The 25,236-nt window shown below is 47.3% G+C and overlaps 1 protein-coding gene across 1 annotated transcript in view; it reads right to left on the minus strand.

The window, feature by feature from the left end:
- Nucleotides 1-14,917: 14,917 nt before the first annotated feature.
- The window catches only part of fndc3ba (fibronectin type III domain containing 3Ba), a 480,942-nt gene continuing 470,623 nt past the window's right edge, over nucleotides 14,918-25,236 (minus strand). Inside the window, exon 26 of the mRNA XM_085989714.1 lies at nucleotides 14,918-15,339. Coding sequence (XP_085845840.1) covers nucleotides 15,028-15,339 — 312 coding nt within the window. The 3' untranslated portion in view covers nucleotides 14,918-15,027. The remainder of the gene's footprint in view (nucleotides 15,340-25,236) is intronic.

Raw genomic sequence — 25,236 nt, forward strand, 5'->3', positions numbered from 1 at the left:
TTTGATTGACAGGTCTTTGATGCTCCTGCCGTTCTGTCTGGCCAGTACACAAAAAAAGGACTGTGATTGGTTGCTGAATCATAGCCAGCCATAACAACCTGTCTCTGTGGCCTCGGGTCAAGTGGGCAACTCCTGACCTCCCTGGTTTGATTGACAGGTCTTTCACACAAACACATTACAAGCTGTAAACCTCTGTGTTTGACCGGGCTCAAAAGCACAAGCCTTAATCAAGATGTTCCTTCTCAATGTGTGTGAATACTTCCACGAATTTCCTCGACTCCGTTGTAGTCCAGCCCAGCAGTCTTTCGTGGCTCTGAGCATGCTTCAAAACATTGATCTGACCCAGAGGCAATTCAAAACACATAAATCTTCATCCACGATGTGGACCAATGTTTCTCTTGTTTTCAGGGGAATTTTGCGAAACTCCTACAACACCCAGGTCCCTCTGAACACCAACATTTCCCAATCTCTCACCATTTAAAAAATACTCTGCTTTTTTATTTTCCCTACCAAAGTGGATAACTTCACATTTCTCCACATTATATTCCATTTGCCATGTTCTTGCCCACTCACTTAACCTGTCTATATCCCCTTGAAGCCTCTTTGCATCCTCCTCACAACTCTTCCAGCAAACTTGGATACATTACACTCGGTTCCTTCATCTAAGTCATTGATAGTAGATTGTGAATAGCTGAAGCCCAAGCACTGATCCTTGCGGTACCCCACTAGTTACAGCCTGCCAACCCGAAAATGACCTGTTTATTCCTACTCTGTTTTCTGTCGGTTAATCAATCCTCAATCCATGCTAGTATATTACGCCCAATCCCATGAGCCCTAATTTTGTTTAATAAACTCTTGTGTGACACCTTATCAAATGCCTTCTGAAAATCCAAATACACCACATCCACTGGTACCCCCGTATCTATTCTGTTAGTTGCAACCTCAAACAACTCTAACAGATTTGTCAAACACGATTTCCCTTTCATAAATCCGTGTTGACTCTGCCCAATCCTATTATTATTTTCTAAGTGCTCTGTTACCACTTCCCTAATAATAGATTCTAGCATTTCCCCGACAACTGATATCAGGCTAACTGATATATAGTCCCCTGTTTTCACTCTCCCTCCTTTCTTGAATAGCGGGGTTACATTTGCTATCTTCCAATCCGCGGGGATCGTTCTAGAATCTCGGGGATTTTGGAAGATGACAACCAATGCATCCACTATCTCTGGAGCCACCGCTTTTAGAACACTAGGATGTAGGCCATCCGGTCCAGGGGATTTGTCGGCTTTTAATCCCAATAATTTCTCCAGTACTATTTCTTTACTAATACAAACTTCTGTAAGTTCCTCATTCTCACTAGACCCTTGGTTCCCTATTTCCGGAATGTTTTGTGTGTCTTCTTCCGTGAAGACAGACACAAAGATCTGTTTAACTTCTCTGCTATTTCCTTATTCCCCGTAATTTCTCCTGTCTCTGCCTGTAAGGGACCCATGTTTACTTTCTCTAATCTCTTCCTCTTTACATACCTATAGAAGCTTTTACAGTCTATTTTTATGTCTTGTTAGTTTACTTTCATATTCTATTTTCTCTCTTTCAATTTCTTGGTCCTCCTTTGCTGAATTCTAAAATCCTCAGGCTTGCTACCCTTTTTGGCAACATTATAAGCCTCTTCCTTTGATCTAATATGTTTAACTTTTCTTGTTAGCCTTGATTCGACCATTTTTCCCAAGGGGTTTTTATTCCTTAAGGGAATGTATATTCATTGTGAATTACGAACTATTTCTTTAAAAGTTTGCCATTACTTACCTACCATCGTACCTTTTAATCTAGTTTCCCAACCTACCTTACCCGACTCGCCTCTCCTAACTACGCAGTTTGCTTTGTTCAGATTTAAGACCCTAGTTTCGGACTTAACTAAATCACTCTCAAACTCAAAATAAAATTATATCATATTATGACCACTGCTCCCCAGAGACTCCTTTACTACAAGGTAATTAATCCTGCATCCTGCAGAGTAAAACTTTCAACTAGTTTACACAACATTTGAGACTAGGTCCCAGAGGTGAAAAGTCAGTGCCTGACCCACTGTGCCAAACACATCCTAGAATTTACTACTGAAATATATTTAAGGATGGATCAAGGAATATTGAGAGTCACATTTTTCTCCCATAAAGACGGTTACATTATACATTTCCCCTCCCCCCATTCCAATTTTTAAAAAAATCATTGTGATGTGGGCGTCACTGGCAAGGCCAGCATTTATTACCCACCCCCAGTTGCCCCTTGAGAAGGGAGTGGTGAGCCGCCTTCTTGGACCGCTGCAGTCCGTGTGGTGAAGGTGCTCCCACAGTGCTGTTAGGGAGGGAGTTCCAGGATTTTGATCCAGTGATGATGAAGGATCGGCTGATATACTTTCAAGTCAGGATGGTGTGCAACTCGGAGGGGAACTTGGAGGTGGTAGTGTTCCAATGCGCCTGCTGCCCTTGTCCTTCTAGGTGGTAGAGGTCGCTGGTTTGGGAGGTGCTGTCCAAGAAGCCTTGGCGAGTTGCTGCAGTGCATCTTATAGATGGTACACACTGCAGCCACGGTGCACCGGTGGTGGAGGGAGTGAATGTTTAAGGTGGTGGATGGGGTGCCAATCAAATGGGCTGCTTCGTCCCGGCTGGTGTCGAGCTTCTTGAGTGTTGTTGGAGCTGCACTCATCCAGGCAAGTGGAGAGTATTCCATCACACTCCTGACTTGTGCCTTGTAGATGGTGGTTTATATTTCCAGGTCAGGATGGTGTGTCAGGGGAACTTGAGAGGGGCATGAGGTGGGCACCAAAGCGGAGATCGACACCCGCACTCAGACAATATATCAGGGGTGCATTGGTTTGGCGTTCAAGAGCTGGAAACCTCAGCTGAGGGCGGATACGGGAGGAGGCAGGTTAAATACAATCGCACAAAGCAATCTCGACTACCAGAAAGAATTAAAACATTTATTTGGGCATAAATATATTACATATATACGCTACAGATAAGGTTTAGTCTTACATACATAGGGTAGTATTTGCAAAATCTATACATTAAAATTGATACGACAGTTTTATATAATGCTTATGAAATAATCTAAAATTTACAATACAACAAATGTTTATGATTTCATTCTTATTTTTATTTACCATTTTTAATGAAAAGCTTGGAATGTACGTTCAACACTTGAGGTAAAAGAGAGGCATTTAATTTCTTTCAGAACTTAGATTACTTAACCAAGAGGTGCGTCGCTGGAGGGGAAACAAGTCTCACAGCAGCAGCACTACTTGATGAAGGAGAAATGTAAGAAGTCACACGACACCACCCCAGTCCAACTCCGGCATCTCCACACCATGATAAAGGAGAAGAGGAGAACGGGGCGGTCTGAAGAATTCGGACCTTGTAATTACGCTGTGCGATACCAAGGGATGAAGGCTTTAATGCTGGGCGGCCAATAAACCGGGGCCCCAAGAGCATTCCAAACCCCCCCCCCCCATCCGTCTGAAAGTTATCTCTCCGCCATTTTACCGGCAGGTGTCAACCGGTTTAGTGGCCAGAGGAATTTCAGACACGGTGCGTTAATTTCACGTGCGGTCGGCATCCCACAGCGTAACTTCAAGTGTCAAATCGATTCGAGTACGGCCAGAATCGACACCGAGACAGATTTGTAGTGTTGATTTGCGGTGCCTGCATGAAGCAAGCATTTCCGTAACTTGCATCGAATAGCACAGAGCCAACAGTACTTGACGTTATAAAAAAAAAAATAGTTTTGCCTTATTGTCTCCTAAGTTTCTTTTCTTAAAAAAAGACGAACTATGTTCATTTAAAAAGTATGAATGACATGTATATGAGGGACCTCAAAGAGAAAAAAAAAACTATTCAAAGCAAGTGTCACAAAACACATAACAATTTAAATTAAAAAAAATAATGGTTAAAGTAGACAAGCCTGAAGCTTTGGCAATAGAAGATAATCTTTAATTCAAAAACAAAAATTGCTCAAATGTAACTATCTGCTCTGATTGTTTTGTCAAATTCAGCGATCGGAAATAATAAAAAAACAGCGAGAATTAACTATAAATCATTACTAATATTGCTACATCAACTGATAACCTGAGGGGGCGCAACCACCTAGAGAGATTCGGGGGAGAGGGAACATTGGGGGAATTCAGGTCATGGAAAGGATACACAACTCACGTCAAGAAAACTGGGATACGTACACCCCTTCCCCCCCACCTCTCCGTGGCTGGGCCCCCCCTGGATATTCCGGGTACTTTAATACATCAATGATCTTAACAGTTTGAAGGGGGATAAACCCTCCCCGACCCCCCACACACACACAGAAAAAAACAAAAACAATTATGGTTATTAGCCTGGCTATGTGTAAACATTTCATTCACAAATAATGCTTTTGGTGAACAGTACGTGCGCACGCTCGCACACGAGATAAAAGAATTCCCGATTTGAGATAAAAAGCGTTACAAATCTAGAACTCGAGAGACACCGACAGCAAAAACGTCTAAAATAGGAACAATTCAAAATGGACACACACACACACACAAAATACACAAAGCATGCTACCCAGAGAAAAATAAAATGAATACATAAGCATACTTACAATAAATAATAGATTGCACTGTAATTGGCTTTTTTTTAAAGTACTGAATGCAATAACAAGTATAAATAAGAAATGATGAATGAAATGCTGGAATCCCCCCCCCTCCCCACCCGAGTTTGGCGAGGGAGAAGGGAGATGCGGAGAGGGAGATGGATCTCACCAAGTGCGACGACTCAGGCCGGGCTCAGAAACTCTCGTCCCGGCTTTTAAAAATTCTTTTTTTTTTTGGTTTCCAACTCGAAAGTTGTTTTAAAACATGTCTGAGGAGAACGATTTCCTTTCATCGCTGGTTTGTGTTGACGTCTATCGTTTCGCCTTAGTTTCACGACACGGTTAGCGCATGGATAGTCGGAGTACAATCTCTTGTCCCTTATGTCCTCCACCCCCCACTTCCCACCCGCCCCGCCCGATCCGGTCGCGTGTAAAATAAGTTCAACGTGCCTAATTTGCTCAGACACGCTTACGATGCGGAATTCTTGCTGAGCCCATGACTTTGGGACATCACATACGTCGAGTGGCAAATGGAATGAGAATCTTGTGCGCGTAGTGTTGGAAGATTAATTAGTGTCGCCAAGTTCTCTTAATCCATCCGCTCGTGTGTTTCCTGGTCACCAGGGCAGCTTTTAAAGGGTTTGTCCTCTTCCCCATCTCTCCTGAAGGAACTGATCCACGCCAGCTTCCATAGGTGCTGCTCAAACTCCAGTGACGTTCGCTGTCCAAGGGGACTCGAAATGGAATGGCAGATTGGAAGAGAGATGGACAGACAGAGAGAGAAGCAGCGGGAGGGCAAATTTAGGAGGGATGTGGTTAAACACGGAGAGGGTGACCCAACAGCTGGAATGTGCCGGCCAGGGAGGGTGGTCGATGCCAGGATAGTGGACCTTCAGGTAGATGCTGCAATGGCGAGGTGGTAGGGGTGGCATTGCGGAAGGGTGTCGAAGGGGGGCTGAAGGGCCTTTCTTTCAGCAGGACGTCTCCCGGTTGAGATGAGTTGGTACGCGTGACGGAATCGCACGCAGGCTCTTTTCGAACGCGTTTGCCAGTGACCGGCAGAAATCCATCCGCCACCCAACCCCACCCTTGACCCCCTTGTGAGAGACCGAGAGAGGTTAACACCAGCCCCCTCCTCTCCCCACCCCCCCCACCCTCCTCGGGCTTTAACCCTCTCCGCTGCCGTAAATTCCGGGATTCTGCCGTACGTTAAGCCGACGGGAAAGGGAACAGTTCCAACGGAAATTCCCAGTGAGAGTGATTCAGGATCCAACACTCTACGCTGGCACAGAGCAGGGAGGACACATGAGGGCACGGAGCCAGGAAGACACGTTTGGAGTTGAAGAGCGAGAGAAGAAAATAAAAACTGGATGGACACGAGATCTTCCCCAATAAAACAAACTAAATCACAAGTTTAAAAATAAGAAAGTAGATTATGCATGAGATAAATAACAGGTAGACACAACTGTCTCACACCTTCTCCGCACCCTCTTGGAGCTTTATTGCTCCCAAGTCTTATTCTGAGGTACTCTTTCTTACAGCGGCAGATTCTTTTTGGTGTTGAGATCGTAGCGATCAGTCTCGATAAGTTTTACTATAAAACACGGTGGTAGTGGGTTCAACAGTTAGAGTGTAGTCGGTGACTCTCTAACCAAACACCCTGACCAGTAACTAATTCAACCCGCTAACCAGGCTCCAAACCAAACAACAGAATCGTTGGCAGACTTGGCAGAATTATCTAGAAACAATTGGTTCTGTCTTCACTGTGAACCGTATGTTGAGATGGTTGGAACATTCTGACTGACTGACAAAGAAGGTGGAATGGGAGCGGGTTCAATCCCGCGAGGTCACTGCTGACACCTTGGGTGAAATGGGCAGGGGCCAGCAAATTGGTGTCATTATAGACATCTCTCTAAATGGCTGGCACGTTACCAGGGATGAGGGACTTCAGTTAAGAGGAGAGGTTGGAAAAGTTAGGACTGTTCTCCTTAGAACAGAGAAAGTTAAGAGGTGACCTAATAGAGGTTCTCAAGATGATGAGAGGTTTTGATAGAGGAGAGAGAGAAAAACGATTCCCTCTGGGGAGTGGGTCAATAACCAGAGGCCATAGATTCAAAATCATTGGGAAAAGATTGAGAGGGGCGATGAGGAGAAATCATTTCACTCAGGGAGTTGTGGGGATCAGGAACGCCCGACCTGATAGGTCAGTGGAAGCTGATTCCATCAATGATTTGAAAAGGGAGTTGGACGGTTACTGGAGGATGAGGAACTCACAGGGTCACGGACAAAAAGGCGGGGGTGCGGGACTGAGCACAACTGCTCTTTCAAAGAGCCAGCACAGGCACGACGGGCCGAATGGCCTCCTTCTGTGCTGTAAGATTCTGTGACTTTTATACGATATATAACAAGAACATGGGCAGCAGGTGCACGGGAACACCACCAAGTCTAAGTTGCCCTCCGGGTCACACACACCGCCCCGAATTGGGCATATATGTTAGTCGTTCCTTCATCGTCGCTGGGTCAAAATCCTGGAAGTCCCTACCTAACAGCGCTGTGGGAGCACCTTCACCGCACGGGCTGCAAGGCGGCGGCTCACCACCACCTTCTCAAGGGGCAGCTAGGGTCCACTTTATGGCCTGTTTTATGTCCCTGCCTAATAGGCACAGGGCTCGGGATGATTCTGGTCCACCAGCTCCTTTCGCCCAGCTAGTTTCTTTCTGCTTCTTTTCGTGTTTGATCTCAGCCTCCACTCCTTAAACCTCCCAGGCTTGGGAGGACCAAGAAAAGGCTGCACCCTGATTTTAGTGGGATTGAACTTCCTTTGGCTTTTTTTGTTGTTGCACCAATCAGGGAGAAACCCTTTTACTGGTCCCTCAGGATCCAGGGGGGGAAGGTTTAAAGATCTGAGGCTGGCGTTCTCCTGGGCGTTCCAAAGTCGCGAGGGCCGTGTGGCGGGCAGAGGTCATAGGTCACAGTGGCAGCGCAGGCAAAGTGAGCAGCAAGGAGCAGGCAATGGTCAGGTCATCGTGGTTGGAGCAGGCAATGGTCAGGTCATCATGGCTGGAGCAGGCAATGGTCAGGTCATCATGGCTGGAGCAGGCAATGGTCAGGTCATTATGGCTGGAGCAGGCAATGGTCAGGTCATCATGGTTGGAGCAGGCAATGGTCAGGTCATCGTGGTTGGAGCAGGCAATGGTCAGGTCATCATGGTTGGAGCAGGCAATGGTCAGGTCATCGTGGTTGGAGCAGGCAATGGTCAGGTCATTGTGGTTGGAGCAGGCAATGGTCAGGTCATCGTGGTTGGAGCAGGCAATGGTCAGGTCATCATGGTTGGAGCAGGCAATGGTCAGGTCATCATGGTTGGAGCAGGCAATGGTCAGGTCATCGTGGTTGGAGCAGGCAATGGTCAGGTCATCGTGGTTGGAGCAGGCAATGGTCAGGTCATCATGGTTGGAGCAGGCAATGGTCAGGTCATCATAGTTGGAGCAGGCAATGGTCAGGTCATCATGGTTGGAGCAGGCAATGGTCAGGTCATCATGGTTGGAGCAGGCAATGGTCAGGTCATCATGGTTGGAGCAGGCAATGGTCAGGTCATCATGGTTGGCCCAGACCAGGTACTGGGAGAGGTCTGTGGATGGCAGTGAATTATACCAGCACTGGCAGTGCAGACTGGACCAGCCAAGAAGTGAACAGCAAAAGTTCACAACAGTGAGGATTACACTGTCTGCTTCTAACTATAATCTAGGGGGTCATAAATAGTAGACACTCACTAATAAATCCAATAGGGAATTCAGGAGAAACTTCTTTACCCAGAGAGTGGTGAGAATGTGGAACTCGCTACCACAGGGAGTGGTTGAGGCGAATAGTATAGATGCATTTAAGGGGATTCTAGATAAACACATGAGGGAGAAAGGAACAGAAGGATATGCTGATAGGGTGAGATGAAGAGGGGTGGGAGGAGGCTCGTGTGGAGCAGGAGCACCGGCACGGACCAGTTGGGCCGAATGGCCTGTTTCTGTGCCGTACGTTCTGTGTCATACTTTGTAAAAAAGGTGTGAGGTATAGGTACCGAGCCAGCGTTTGGAGGGCTGTGCTGGGGGAGATGGGGGCAGGGGAGGAGGTGTTAGGGGTTGTATTTTGTGTATATGGGAGGGAGGCTTATAAAGGTTGGACATTCCTGCCTGAGAGAAAGCCGGTTTCAGGATTTGGGGGGGGAGGGGGTGGATTTAGGAGTAACGAATCTAATTTGTTAGAAAAGATCAAATAGGATCCTTGTGCCGGAATATTGAAAGAATGGAATAGAATCTTTGGGATTGAATTGAAAGGATCCATCAAGATCGTTGGACTAGAATTCACAGGATTGAACAGGGTCCTTTCGAGAAACTGCCATACTCTAAAGCGGGAAAGGTGCACAAGTCAAAGCTGAGCCTCTTGAGAGAGCCAGAGGAGATGGGCAGGAGTTCAGGGGGCTTTTCATAGCAATTTACAGCACAGGAGGCCAGAAGCTGAGTCTGAGCTGTGTTTGGTGAGTGCTTATCCCTGGGGCACGGACCAGAAACAAAAAGGATGGCTTGTTCCAAATTAAATTTCATTAAGTGAGATATCACTGGAATGTTGTGCGAGATATCAATCGAAGCCAAACCCTCCAGACACTTGCTGTGGCAACAGACTCCAGCCTCTTCTCATCATGTTGGGTATTAATTATATCCAGTATGATGCAAGATGTTCCTGCCTGTCTCCATCTCTCCCCGGCCTTTGTCAGACAGAGGCTCCACTTCACGTCACATCACGCTAGCGGCTGCTCAATTAAACGCCGGGATTTTTTTTGTTGAAAAGAAGATAAATGAATCCTTGAGGGAAAAAAAAAGTTTTACATTTTAAGCCTTTGGAAAGGGTTTGCAGAGAAGATTTACCAGAATGGTTACCAGGGATGAGGGACTTCAGTTCTGTGGAGAGACTGGAGAAGCTGGGGTTTGTTCTCCTTAGAGCAGAGAAGGCTAAGAGGGAGATTTGATATGAGGCGTTCAAAATCATGAAGGGTGTTGATAGAGTTATTAAGGAGGAACTGTTTCCACTGGCAGGAGGGTCAGTAACCAGAGGACACAGATTTAAGTTAATTGGCAAAAGAACCAGAGGGGGAGATGGGGAGAATTTATTTTTACGTAGCGAGTTGTTGTGATTGGGAACGCGCTGCCTGAAAGGGCGGTGGAAGCAGATTCAATAGTAACTTTCAAAAGGGAATTGGGATAAATACTTGAAAAGGAAATTTTTGCAGGGGAAAGAGCAGGGGGGGAGTGGGGGCTAATTGGAGAGCTCGTTCAAAGAGCCGGCACAGGCACGATGGGCTGAATGGCCTCCTGCTGTGCTGAAACATTCTATCTGATGTAGATGTAGAAAGCGAACAGTTCTGACGGGCTGAGAAACGATCGCGGGGGGGGGGGGGGCGGGGGATTAAACGACAAGTCATTTTTCGGGCGCGAGGTGAGGAGTTCTTCTCATTTCCGTGCTTTGCTTCGCGCGGCCGCAATTTGAGGCGGTGAAAATGACGCCGTCTGCGACGATTCGAGCAACAAGGCCCGGCCCGGAAATCTGCAGCGGGAATTGCGCTATTTCCAATGGCGAATGGTATCGAGATCCCAAACACAATGAACAGCGCCCAACAACAACTTGTATTTACATAGCGACTTTAACCCAGTAAAACGTCCCAAGGTGCTTCACAGGAGCGATTACCAGACAAAAATTTGACCCCGAGCCTCATAAGGAGATATTCGGACATGTGACCAAAAGCCTGGTCAAAGAGGTTGGGTTTTCAGGAGCGTCTTAGAGGAGAGAGAGGCGGAGAGGTTTAGGGAGGGAATTTCAGAACTTAGGGCCCAGGCAGCTGAAGGTGATTAATACACGGGTATTTAAGGCTGGGGGAGGGGTTGAGTGACGTCAGATTCCTATCTCATGCTATCTATGTTCTAAATCAATGTCCTGTCCACCTTTATATTGAACATGATTTCTCATCGCAGTGAATACTGGCGAGACCCACCGCCGAGTACTCGACCATCAACATGCTGGGGCTCGGGGAGCTCACCATTGCCTAGAAGCTTAGCGGGAACAGCCGGCTCGATCAACACCATGCCCACGAGAGCGGGACAGAAGCTGGGACACCTCCTGACCCCTCAAAGCCTTTCCACCATTTCCAAGGCTCAAGTCAGAAGCGCGATGGAATTGGCATCATTATCTCCGGGCGGGCGGGCGGCTCCTCTCCTCGATGCCAACCTCAGAGAAGTGTGACCTTTTGGGGTTTTTTTTTTGTCCGTTTGAACACCATTTCCGCGGCCGCTCTGAGTGAGACAGACAGTTAAGCTGCCGCGCTTGGGGAGGTTCCGTGCTGTAGGAGCTGGGCTGAGACGATATAAATGCAAGTTCTTTCTTTCATCCAAACACTGCCAAAAGCACATTTGCCTTGCTTGCCATTCGCGGGATCTTGCTGTGCGCCGACTAGCCGCCGCGTCTAACTAAGGGACGACAGCGACCGCGCTTCAAAGGTGTTCGTCCAGCTGCGAAGAGATCTGGGGCGTCCCGCGCTGGTGGGAGGCGCCACATGGATTGCAAATCCTCTCTTTCAGATGCTTCTCCGCTATCATTCCCGATTTGATTTCAGGGCTCCCTTTCTTTCTCTCCACTTCCAGAGCAAAAATGCTTCATCTCTCACCGATCAATAAGCTGGCGCTGGAAGAATCCGCTAGCTAATGTTCAACGTCCAACTTCTCTACGGTTTGGGGCGGTATTGCGTACCGAACGTCAGTTAACACGGCGGCAACGCAATCTACATCTCGCTGACTGAAGACATAAAATATACTGAAAGCAGCATTTCCCTCGGAATTTAGCTATTTTGGTAAATATTCAGCAAAATGTAAGGGGAAGCTAGGTAAAGACACGAGGGAGAAAGGAACAGAAGGATGTGCTGATAGAGTGAGATGAAGTAAGGGTGGGAGGAGGCTCGTGTGGAGCAGAAACACTGGGATAGACCAGGTGGGCCGAATGGCCTGTTCCTGTGCTGTAAGTTTTATATACGTCCACACACACGAACTCCCTACCCAACAACAGTGTGGGAGCACCTTCGCCGGTTTCGACAGGCACCCTGTTTAATTCCTTCTAAATTCCAAATATCCTATTCTGTACAGCGAATGGTATCAGAACTGAGAGGTTATAACCATCAGGAAAGATATAACAGGTTGGGGCTCTTAAAACACAGAAACATAGAAGATAGGAGCAGGAGTAGGCCATTCGGCCCCTCGAGCCTGCTCCGCCATTCAATGCGATCATGGCTGATCATCCAAATTCAGTACCCTGTCCCTGCCTTCTCCCCATACCCCTTGATCCCTTTAGCCTTAAGAATAGAAAAGAGAGGGCTGACCTGATAGAAGTCTAAGCTTTTGAAAGGGTTCGATAGGGTAGACGTAGAGAAGGTGTTTCCACTTGTTGGGGGGGAGGGGAGGGAGGAGTCCAAATCTAGGGGTCATAAGTACAAGATAGTCACAAATAAATCCAATAGGGAATTCAGGAGAAACTTCTTTACCCAGGGGGTGGTGAGAATGTGGAACTCGCTACCACAGGGAGTGGTTGAGGCGAAGAGCACAGATGCATTTAAGGGGAGGCTGGATAAACACATGAGGGAGAAAGGAATAGAAGGTTGTGTGGGTGGAGTGAGATGAAGAGGGGTGGGAGGAGGCTCGTGTAGAGCAGAAACACTGGCACGGACCAGATGGGCCGAATGGCCTGTTTCTAGGCTGTAAAATTCTATGTAAAACTCTGCAGCTTTTGTTGGGAGAGGAGGAGGAACTGAGGAATGTAGATCTAAGTGAACTGTCTTGAATTATTATTATTTTTTTTACTCCTGTTCTGCCAGCAGTCCAGCCGGTTGCCGATGGCGACATTGGGCGTTTGTGCGCGTTGGAATCGTTGCGAATTGGTTTTGGAAATGAAGTGCGCCCTGTCAGGCCTTCCAGTTTGTCTATTTGGTGTCATCTCCGTGGGTGCGCCTACGTAGCAGCGAGAGCGGGAATGAGATAAAGTGCAAATGATCAGTTTGTGAAGGAGAAGAAGAAGAAGAAAAAGAAATGGCTTTTTGGTTTGGTCTCTCGCGGGACTGTTTGAGCGGCAGCTTTTGTTGACGACAATCTACGTTTGAATGCAGCTACGCACCACAGAAATAGGTCTTCTTAATCCAACACGTCAAGGCAGATACTCAGCCTCACTACTTATCAGCCACAGGATTGGCTTTCAGTAGCTTTACCAATCAGGAATTTTTTTAGTTGTGCTACACCAAATGCATGCTGGGATAACGCCTTCAAAAATGGCCACCTGATTCCAAAATGGCTGCCTGATTCCAAAATGGCCGCCCTTTCAGATTTCGTTGGTGCTAAATCAATGCAACTCTTCAAAGCCTACAAGTAAAAGGGTGGCGTTTTTGTTTTCAAAACTCAGGTGCATGTAAATATCGTCTAACTGGAGTTTTTGTCATGAGGCAAAACCTCCTTCAATAGTGATTTTCAATCACACAAGAACATAAACATTTGCGGAGGGAACTGAGGTATTTCTCTCCCCCGCTCCCCCCTCATCGCCGATCTTTGCTGAAGTACCCATGGAAGTTCTCCGCTACTTCACCCAGGAGCAGCAATTCTTTGTGCGCGAGCCCAGACAGTGGAGTGTCAGCAGGCTGATCAACCTGGAGAGGAATCGCGGGGTGGGCGGGCTTTGCCCTCACCTGAAATTGGCACAGGCCACATGATCTAGCGGTGGGCTCGCGGCACAGCGAGCGGAAGCGGGATCCTGTGGCCACGCGCCCCCCCACCCCCTCAACCACCGCGCCCCCCCCCCCACCCCAGAGGCACTGCGGCCAATTATAGCACCATTGTAACCGCCCCAGCTGGACCGGGACTTGACCTGGAGACCTTGCGGACTGTACCGCTTAAGCGTTACACCGGGGGAGGGGGAGACGAAGTTTTAAGTCAACACCACGGCAGTACTAAATTGAGAAAACGGTACACGCGAAAGGACGGAATGGAGAGTGGTGGGTGGGTGGGGGGGTGAAGGCGGTGTAACAAAAAAGGGAAAATAAATCTATCTGCGCCGCTCCCTATTTATTGGCAGTGTTGAAATCTGGCAGTGCGTAGCCGGCGTCTCTGAGCGGAGACGTTGTTGCAAATAGCAAAGGCACACTCGGAGAAGGAAGCGAGGGTTTGAGCGTAGAGCATTTGGAATGCGCGGCGTAAAGAGAATCCCGATCGGGCGACTGTTATAAGGCACCTTTACGCTGCGGGACACCAACGGGCAGTCGGGCCGATAAGGGCCGGCGCCTCCCACCACCACCACCCGGTCGTCCCCTGGTGGTGGAAAGGGGGGGTTCGGGCATCTCAATGGGGGAGCGTCCGGGCCCTCCCCCACCGCGAGAAGGACTGGTATGATCAAAAAGAAAGAGGGGGCGGAGCACAAATCAGGGGCTGCCTTCAACACCACTCCCCCCCCCCACCCCCACCCCGGACCCTACTGCCGCTCTCATAATCTTACAAATACATCCATGGCAGTCTGCACTTAGGCCGTACGCATAAGGGCAGTGAACGAAAGCTGGGCAGAAGGGCCTGTATCTTGGCATAATTACAATTAATAATAGAGCACCCCAGTTCCCGGGTAGAATTCGATTGCCAACATCATGCCCACAGTCCAAGGGGTGGGGCTGCATCAAAGCTGATCAGAGGGGATGCTCCACTTCCTGCAGCTGAGCGAGATATGCCGCCCACTGCGTTTTCTGCAAGTACGCTCTCTAAAAGGTAAACAAAACCCCAACCCCAGGCTCCTTCTAGTCGATCGATGCTGTCGAACAAGATGAAGCTTGTTCTCTCTCCCGCCCGCACCCCCCCACCACACCCTGCCCTGCCTCCCAGCGTAAATATTTTTTTAAAAAATATATATTTTTGTATATATATATATATATAAAAAAACTAAAACCTCCAACTAAACTGTCAGCTGGGGGAATACTTTAACTCGTTCACAGCCACCTCACGCAGCCGAGAACCCAACTTCACGGGAGGGCAGCGCCCGCTTGACATGTCCCAGGGTCGGGGCGGAGGGTGGGGTCAAACAGCACGCGGCGAAAGGGTCAAAGTAATTTCCGAAAAAGGTGCAGGAAAGAGCCAGTGTGGGTTTACTTTTCGCTCCCCCCTTTAAAAAAAAAATTGGCGCCCGAACCGGAAAAAAAGAGGAAAAAAATATTAATAACGAAATCAAAAATAAAAGACGATTAATAGAAGTTCAACAAAGGAATATTTAAATGAGTTTCGCTGGCACTAGTATGTGGCTAAGTTTATACCTCAAGAATTATATGCGTAACTTTTTTTTTGCTTTCTGCTCCCTCCACTACTTCATGATGAAATACTGTAAAACAAAGGCGATGAAAATGGATAAGCTGGCAAAGCCCGCCAGGATGAGGGCGGCAAACTGCTCGTCGGTGGGCATCGCGCTCCTCACTTTGGCCACCTCCGCGGTCCGCAGTTCACCAGCGGGAGGCGACTCCTTCCTCCTCAGCGCGAAGATGGCGGAAGGGCTAAAGGGTCCAGTCAGCTCCTGCGACATATCCTGGCAGCGGCGGCAGGCACAGACGCGGAACCGGTAGTCCGTGTTGGTCTGAAGGCCTGAGATCTGGAATGCTGTGTCCTCCCCCTTGTACACCTGTGAGATAGGCAGGGGAAATTTAAAAAAACACCCGTCAGCAACTGTGAACCATAGAGGGCTTACAGCAAAGGAGGAGGCCATTCGGCCCGTTGTATCTGTGCTCTGTACTAGAGCGATTGAAAAACTAATCCCACTGCCCCGCTCTCTCCCCATAGCCCTGCATCAATCCCAAACTAATCCCACTGCCCCGCTCTCTCCCCATAGCCCTGTATCAATCCCAAACTGATACCACTGCCCTGCGCTCTCCCCATAGCCCTGTATCAATCCTAAACTAATCCCACTGCCCCGCTCTCTCCCCATAGCCCTGTATCAATCACAAAACTAATCCCACTGCCCTGCGCTCTCCCCATAGCCCTGTATCAATCCCAAACTAATCCCACTGCCCCACGCTCTCCCCATAGCCCTGTATCAATCACAAAACTAATCCCACTGCCCCGCTCTCTCCCCATAGCCCTGTATCAATCACAAAACTAATCCCACTGCCCCGCTCTCTCCCCATAGCCCTGTATCAATCCCAAACTAATTCCAGTGCCCCGCTCTCTCCCCATAGCCCTGTATCAATCACAAAACTAATCCCACTGCCCTGCACTCTCCCCATAGCCCTGTATCAATCCCAAACTAATCCCACTGCCCCACTCTCTCCCCATAGCCCTGTATCAATCACAAAACTAATCCCACTGCCCCGCTCTCTCCCCATAGCCCTGTATCAATCACAAAACTAATCCCACTGCCCCACTCTCCCCATAGCCCTGTATCAATCACAAAACTAATCCCACTGCCCTGCTCTCTCCCCATAGCCCTGTATCAATCCCAAACTAATCCCACTGCCCCACTCTCCCCATAGCCCTGTATCAATCACAAAACTAATCCCACTGCCCCGCTCTCTCCCCATAGCCCTGTATCAATCACAAAACTAATCCCACTGCCCTGCGCTCTCCCCATAGCCCTGTATCAATCCCAAACTAATCCCACTGCCCCACTCTCTCCCCATAGCCCTGTATCAATCCCAAACTAATCCCACTGTCCCGCTCTCTCCCCATAGCCCTGTATCAATCACAAAACTAATCCCACTGCCCTGCGCTCTCCCCATAGCCCTGTATCAATCCCAAACTAATCCCACTGCCCTGCGCTCTCCCCATAGCCCTGTATCAATCCCAAACTAATCCAATTGCCCGCTCTCTCCCCATAGCCCTGCATCAATTCCAAACTAATTCCACTGCCCAACAGTCTCCCCATAGTCCTGTATCAATCCCAAACTGATACCACTGTCCCACACTCTCCCCATAGCCCTGTATCAATCCCAAACTAATCCCACTGCCCCGCTCTCTCCCCATAGCCCTGTGTCAATCCAAAACTAACCCCACTGCCCCGCTCTCTCCATAGCCCTGTATCAATCCCAAACTAATCCCACTGCCCCGCTCTCTCCCCATAGCCCTGTATCAATCCCAAACTAATCCCACTGTCCCACTCTCTCCCCATAGCCCTGTATCAATCCTAAACTAATCCCACTGTCCTGCTCTCTCCCCATAGCTATGTATCAATCCCAAACTAATCCCGCTCCCCAGTATATATGCGTGTTACACTATTATTTACCGGTTAGTGCTGGTATGTATGAGTGCTAATTACACTAAGATTTACTGGCTTGTTGTAAACAAGCCGTCACAGTACTATGAAAGCACAGACTTAATCTAGAGTACGGAATGTGAAGTGCTTGTTTAGCACAACCACACTCCCGCGCACAGGGACAAAGTGAAGGTGTGCGGAACATGCAATAACAGAGGCTGACTCACTGGGTCAATCAAATGCTCACACACTATTTCTTTTTAAAGGCTTCTAGTCAATTCAGCACCCCCGGCGAGTAACTGCCAACGACGCAAAGGGACAAAGATGTAATTGCACTGACAATGGAATCTCTTTCTAGGCTTTTGTGAATAAAATGACAGATCTTCAGGGTATAATCGCTTATCGACGCTCTACACTGAACCGGTCCTTTATATAACTGCTGCTGTAGAGTCTTGTTATGGAACACCCCCTGAGTTCTTCATGTTGGAGAGACAGCTTTACTTACACTGAACAGAATGTGTTTAGGGACAACCCCCCCCCCGCCCACCCCACACCTTTAGCCCAATAAGCACCTCACGTTTTTGAGGGATCTCAACCCTACCGACCTACTTTAACTTAAAAAAAAAAAAAATCCATTCTCGGGACGTGGTCGTCACTGGCAAAGCCACCATTTATCGCCCATTCCCAATTGGCCTGAGAGGGAGGTGGTGGGCCTTTGATACAACTGAGGGCAGTATCAAAGTCAACCACGTTGGTGTGAGAGGATGGTATCGCATGAAGGCTTAGCCAGGTCGTATTACGTTCCTCTCTCTGCTATTTTAATGAAGCCATTAACCCGTTCATTTTAAGGCGAGGGGGACTTGATTTGATCCATTAAGCATTTGTACAACAAGTTTACGGAGAGTGGAAGGTGGGCGGCCGGCCAGGGGAAACATTGGAATATTTGCGTCTGGAGGTAACAAAGGCACGGATGTTACGCAGGTGGTCTTGGTCATAGAGAGGATATGGGGTCGAATGCTCAGCTCATAAAGACAACTTCTCACTAACTATGGACGTTTCAGTGGCTTTAAAGTTGTGTCCGAGACCTGGGAGCAATGGGCAGGCACAGATCTTACATATACACAGTTATAAGAAGGCAAATGGTATGTTGGCCTTCATAGCGAGAGGATTTGAGTACAGGAACAAGGATGTCTTGCTGCAGTTGTACAGGGCCTTGGTGAGACCACACCTCGAGTGTTGTGTGCAGTTTTGGTCACCTTATCTGAGGAAGGATGTTCTTGCCATGGAGGGAGTGCAGTGAAGATTCACCAGACTGATACCTGGGATGGCAGGAATGACGTATGAAGAGAGATTGGGTCGATTAGGCTTATATTCGCTAGAGTTTAGAAGAATGAGAGGGGATCTCATTGAAACTTATAAAATTGTAACAGGACTAGACAGACTAGATGCAGGAAGGCTGTTCCCGATGGAGGGGGAGTCCAGAACCAGGCGTCACAGTCTAAGGATAAGGGCAGCACGGTGGCATAGTGGTTAGCACTGTTGCCTCACAGCGCCAGGGACCCGGGTTCGAATCCGGCCTCGGGTGACTGTCTGTGTGGAGTTTGCACATTCTCCCCGTGTTTGCGTGGGTTTCCTCCGGGTGCTCCGGTTTCCTCCCACAGTCCAAAGATGTGCGGGTTAGGTTGATTGGCAATGATAAATTGACCCTTAGTGTTAGGGGGATTAAATACGTGGGGTTACGGGGATAGGGTGGGATATGTGTTGGTGTAGGGGTTACGGGGATCGGGTGGGATATGTGTCGGTGCATGCTCGATGGGCCGAAATGGCCTCTATCTGCACTGTTGTGTTTCTGTGTGTTTCTGGGTAAGCCATTTAGGACTGAGATGAGGAGGAATTTCTTCACCCAGAGAGTGGTGAACCTGTGGAATTCTCTACCACGGATGACAGTTGAGGCCAATTCATTAAATATATTCAAGAAGGAGTTAGATATATTTCTTAAGGCTAAGGGGATTAAGGGATATGGGGAAAAAGCAGGGACAGGGAACTGAATTTGGATGATCAGCCATGATTCACTGAATGGCGGAGCAGGCTCGAGGGGCCGAATGGCCTACTCCTGCTCCTATCTTCTATGTTTCTATCCACTGCTGCAACAGGACAAGCAGGGTAGAGACAGCAGCCCAGAAACGATCCACTCGAAGATCAGTAATATATGCAGGTCATGGAATGGATATCTATATTTGCCTCTGGGCGGGCGGTGGTGGTGGGAGAACATAAATGACAATGAAAAGCTTATTCACATGTCCGTTCATTGCCCCCTCCCCCCCCCCAATTAAAACGCATTATCATTAAAGATTCAATACAAATGATAGAGGGAGCAACAGAGAGTGAGTAAGATAGCAAATGCGAAAAATTCAACACATCAAGAAACATATTATTCAACAAGCTAAGCCAAACAACCCCAGATTTCAAGGAATTGGATGACCTGTCAAAATTGAGATTAGTCCTGGGAGAAGGAGACAGACCATACCTTGGGGCCAAATATGTAACAACATGTCACAACCTGAGGACTGTTTAAAAGTAAGACTGTTTAAAATTAATATTGTTAAAAGTAATATTGTATGTACCCAACAAATGTCAAATCGATTGACACCTACAGAATGTTGGAAAACTGTACCTTTTTGCTATGTAAGCTTTGGCAATATGGTTCTCTGTAAACTTTCATGCCAATAAAGCATTTGAATTGGAATTGGAATTGGAGTGATAGAGCACGAGAGCGGGGGATAGCAAGAGAGAGAGGAGAGAAACAAGCAATGAAGGATAGAAAGATAGTAAGAGAAAGAAAGAATGAAACAGTATGAGAGGGGGAGCAGGGTTAGCAAGGGAGAGTAAAGAGAGAAACAGAATGAGGGAGGGAGGAGAGAGAGAGAGAGAGAGAAAGAAGCACCATGCGATGGAGGGGAGAAAGACACAGCATGAGAGGGAGGAGAGAGAATGAGACTGTAGGAAAGAGGGTGGAAAAAAAGAGAAAGATAGCACGACAGGGAGGAGAGGCAGGATGAGACAGAGAGAGGCAGCATGAGAGTGAGAATAGAGACACTCCGCACAAGAGAGGGAGGCAGAATGAGGGAGGAGAGGGGACAGAGACAGCACACGAGAGACAGAGGAGGCAGAATCAGCGTGAGAGAGACAGCGAGGAGAGTGAGGAAAGAAAGATAAAACATAAGAAAGAAAGACGAGATAACATGAGTGAGAGAAAAAAGAAGCACAGGAGATGGAGAGAGAGTCACCTTTTTAAGGTATTATCTATTTGTACCCATGGTCACTCTGCTCCTCCAAACCCTTTAGCATCTTTCCTTTGGGCTTATGCTCCCATCACTTGTTTATTTCCTTACAACGCATATCTCTGCATTAACCTGCATCTGCCATCTGCCTGCCCATTCCGCTAACCCTTCTGAAGTCCTCCTTGCTTTTTGCCAAAACTTCCTACTTTTGCTGTCAGTCCCTTATGTCCATGTCTAAATGTCGATTGAGACTGGAAGTGCACCCAGCACTCACCCCTGGCCTACACCACTTCCTTTGGTCCCTAGTCAGTCACCCATCTTTCCATCCACGCTGTTCCACTGATACCATACGCCTGAATTTCTGTAGCAAGGCCCCTTGCCCCTGGCTCTGCGAGATATCTTGTTGTAAAGTCAGTTTACGAACCAGTTTTGAGCAGCAGAGGTTTGACATCGTTCACAGATCTGCGCAGTGGCCGATGACATCTTGCAATGCATCAACACCGCAAATGAATCTACGCACAACACTGTTAAACCCATCATTTTGATGGAATGAGACAGTTCTAAATCACATCCATTCGTTCAAAAAATAATATACAAACACCCGGCTCCCACAGCTTGGGGCAAGGATCTCGATATTAAATTACTACCTCGGACTATAAGTTAAGTTAATTTGATCCAACAATGTGGTAGACAGTTGTACTATTGTCAGAGAGTGAACATAAAGCCAGAACTATCCTCACACCGCCATAATAACCAGGTTAAAGTAACTTATTTTCAACTATTCTCATCCTTGTTTTCAAATCCTTGTATGGTCTCACCCCTCCCTATCTCTGTAACCTCCTCCAGCCCCACAAACCCCCCGGGATCTCTGTGTTCCTCCAATTCTGACCTCTTGCGCGTCCCTGATTTTAATCCCTCCACCATTGGCGTCCGTGATTTCAGCTTCCCGGGCGCTAGGCTCTGGAATTCCCTCCCTAAACCTCTCCACCTCTCTCTCCTCCTTTAAGACGCTCCTTAAAACCTGCCTCTTTGACCAAGCTTTTGGCCACCTGTCCTAATGTCTCCTTATGTGGTTCGGTGTCCAATTTTGATGGAAATTGCTCCTGTGAAGCGCCTTGGGATGTTTTACTACGTTAAGAACATAAGAACATAAGAAATAGGAGCAGGAGTAGGCCAATCGGCCCCTCGAGCCTGCTCCGCCATTCAATAAGATCATGGCTGATCTGATCCTAACCGCCAATCCACTATCACAGAACCATCTCCTGAATCTAACAGAATTAGACACACAAACTAGGAGCAGGATCAGGCTACACGGCCCCTGGGCCCGCTCCGCTACCCACAGGGACATGACCGATCCGAACCTAGACTCATGTCCAAATTCCTGCCCGCTCCCCGTAACCCTTAATCCACTTTACTTCTAGGAAACTGTCTATTTTTGTTTTAAATTTATGTAATGATGTAGCTTCTACAGCTTTTTGGGGCAGCATATTCCATGATTCATGAGTGAAGTAGTTCCTCCTCATCTCAGTTTTGAAAGAGCAGCCCCTTATTCTAAGACTATGCCCCCTAGTTCTAGTTTCACCCATCATCGGGAACATCCTCCCCGCATCCACCCGATCCAACCCCTTCACAATCTTATATGTTTCAATAAGACCGCCTCTCATTCTTCTGAACTCCAATGAGTAGAGTCCCAATCTACTCAACCTCTCCTCATACGTCCATCCCCTCATCCCCGGGATTAACCGAGTGAACCTTCTTTGTACTGACTCGAGAGCAAGTATGTCTTTTCTTAAGTATGGACACCAAAACTGTATGCAGTATTCCAGGTGCGGTCTCACCAATACCTTGTACAACTGAAGCAATACCTCCCTATTTTTATATTCTATCCCCCTAGCAATGAAAGCCAACATTCCATTGGCCTTCTTAATCACTTGCTGCACCTGCATACTAACCTTTTGAGTTTCGTGCACCAGGACCCCCAGATCCCTTTGTACTTCAGTACTTTCCAGTTTCTTGCCATTAAGATAATAACTTGCTCTACGATTTTTCCTGCCAAAGTGCATAACCTCACACTTTCCAGTATTGTATTCCATCTGCCAAATCTCTGCCCACTTACTTAGCCTGTCTATGTCCCCTTGCAGGTTTTTTATGTCCTCCTCACTCACTACTTTCCCCCCCATCTTAGTATCATCTGCAAACTTTGATATGTTACACTCGGTCCCCTCCTCCAAATCGTTAATATAGATTGTAAAGAGTTAGGGACCCAGCACTGACCCCTGCGGAACACCACTAGTTACTGATTGCCAGTCTGAGAATGAACCATTTATCCCAACTCTCTGCCTTCTGTTAGATAGCCAATCCTCTATCCATGCCAGAATATTACCCCCAATCCCGTGATTTTTTATCTTAAGCAATAATCTTTTGTGTGGCACCTTGTCAAATGCCTTTTGGAAGTCTAAATACATTACGTCCACTGGTTCCCCTTTATCCACCCTATATTTTACTTCCTCAAAGAACTCCAGCAAATTTGTCAAACATGACTTCCCCTTCATAAAACCATGCTGACTTTGTCCTATTAAATTATGATTATCCAAATGTCCTGTTACTGTCTCCTTAATAATGGACTCCAAAATTTTACCTACCACAGATGTTAGGCTAACCGGTCTATAGTTTCCAGCCTTCTGTCTACTGCCCTTTTTAAATAAGGGTGTTACATTAGCAGTTTTCCAGTCTGCCGGGACCTTTGCCGAGTCCAGGGAGTTTTGGAAAATTATTACCAATGCATCCACAATCCCTACCGCCATTTCCCTCAGGACCCTAGGATGTAAGCCATCCGGTCCAGGTGATTTATCCGCCTCGAGTCCCATTATTTTACCGAGTACCACTTCCTTAGTGATTTTGATCGTGTTTAGCTCCTCCCCCCCTATAGCCCCCTGTTTGTCCAGTGTTGGGATATTCTTAGTGTCCTCTACTGTAAAGACTGATACAAAATATTCATTCAGTGTTTTTACCATCTCCATATTTCCCACCATTAATTTCCCGGTCTCATCCTCTAAGGGACCAACATTTACTTTAGCCACCCTTTTTCTTTTTATATAACTATAAAAACTCTTACTATCTGTTTTTATATTTTTTGCTAATTTACTTTCATAATCTATCTTCCCTTTCTTAATCAATCTTTTTGTTAATTTTTGCTGTCTTTTAAAGTTTTCCCAATCCTCTATCCTCCCACTAGATTTGGCTACCTTATATGCCCTTGTTTTTGGTCGAATACTATCCTTAATTTCTTTACTTAGCCACGGATGGCTGTCTTTTCTTTTACACCCTTTTCTTCTCAGTGGAATATATATTTTTTGGAAGTTGTAAAATAACTCCTTAAATGTACACCACTGATCATGTATCGTCTTACCCTTTAATCTATTTTCCCAATCCACTCTACTCAATTCCGCTCTCATGCCTTCATAGTCTCCTTTATTCAAGCTTAGCACGCTTGTTTGAGATCCAACCTTCTCACCCTCTAATTGAATATGGAATTCAACCATGTTATGGTCACTCATTCCAAGGGGATCCTTTACTAGGACATTTTTAATTAATCCTGTCTCGTTACACAGGACCAGATCTAAGGTTGCTTGCCCCCTGGTCGGTTCAGTTACATACTGCTCAAGAAACCCATCCCTAATACACTCAATGAACTCATCCTCAAGGCAGCCCTGCCCAATTTGATTTGTCCAATTAATATTATATTAAAGGCATGATATCTTGCTACAGTTGTACAGGACTTTGGTGAGACCACAGTCTTGGGCTCCTTATCTGAGGAAGGACATACCTGCCTTAGAGGCAGTGCAATGAAGGTTCACTAGATTAATTCCTGGGATGAGAGGCTTGTCATATGAGGAGTGATTGAGTAGAATGGACCTGTAGTCTCTGGAGTTTAGAAGAATGAGAGATGATCTCATTGAAACATGTAAGATTCTGAAGGGGATTGACAGGGTAGATGCTCTAAGGTTGTTTCCCCTGGCTGGAGAGTCTAGAACTAGGGGGCAGAGTCTCAGGATAAGGGGTCGGCCATTTAAGACTGAGATGAGGAGGAATTTCTTCACTCAGAGGGTTGTGAATCTTTGGAATTCTCTATCCCAGAGGGCTCTGTGTCGGCTGAGTCTCTGAGTATATTCAAGGCTGAGATAGATTGATTTTTGGACTCGAGTGGAATCAAGGGATATGGGGATCGGGCGAGAAAGTGGAGATGAGGTCGAAGATCAGCCATGATCTCATTGAATGGCGGAGCAGGCTCGAGGGGCCGAATGGCCTACTCCTGCTCCTATTTCTCATATTCTTATAAATGCAAGTTGTAGATGTAACATCAGCTCGAAGTCCGATTGCATCTTTGCCTGACATCAGCACACCCACTTCCCAGCAAGTGTCACTGGACAGCGATCAGGGGCACGAGCCCTGGCTCTTTATTGCCTCCCCTACTGTAAACATTACTTTCGAAGCAGCTCCAATAGGCCAGGTTCCTTTGCTTGTAAAACTGGCCCCAAGCTGGCCAGTTGTTTGAGGTGGGGGTATCGCCAGCCCTTCAGGACTGTCCTGGGCACACTGCTGCGAACACCACCCGGGGAGAAAAATCGTAGGGGCATTAAAAAAAGTCCGTACTTTAAAAATTTCTTTGAACACTTTTGTTGATTAGTTATTAAAATATTAGAATTTGGGGTGGGGGGGAAAGGAGGCTGTTTGATTGACAGTTGAGAATCATCCAATCAGGTAACGAAGAGTCTGTTTGCTTTCCGATTGGCTGTGGGAAGGGGTGGGGCACCATGAGGGTGGACCTGTCAGCCGACCAATGGTGGGAGTGTGGGGGCGGGGCTGTTGGAGGCAGGTGGTCATGTGATGGAACCTCCAGGAATACGTCCGATCAGAGTTGGCGACCCACGGTCAAGGGGAGATGGCGCCAGGGATTTGTACACCTGTCAAGGGTCAGTGCTGTCGGAGGGAGGGGGAGAAGATAAAACAACTGGCCTGAAAAGAAACACTAACCTTTCTTTTGCTCAAT

This window comes from Somniosus microcephalus, chromosome 6 (genome assembly GCF_052327205.1).
Source record: "Somniosus microcephalus isolate GS21.2 chromosome 6, FLI_Smic_1.0, whole genome shotgun sequence".
Lineage (NCBI taxonomy): Eukaryota > Metazoa > Chordata > Chondrichthyes > Squaliformes > Somniosidae > Somniosus > Somniosus microcephalus.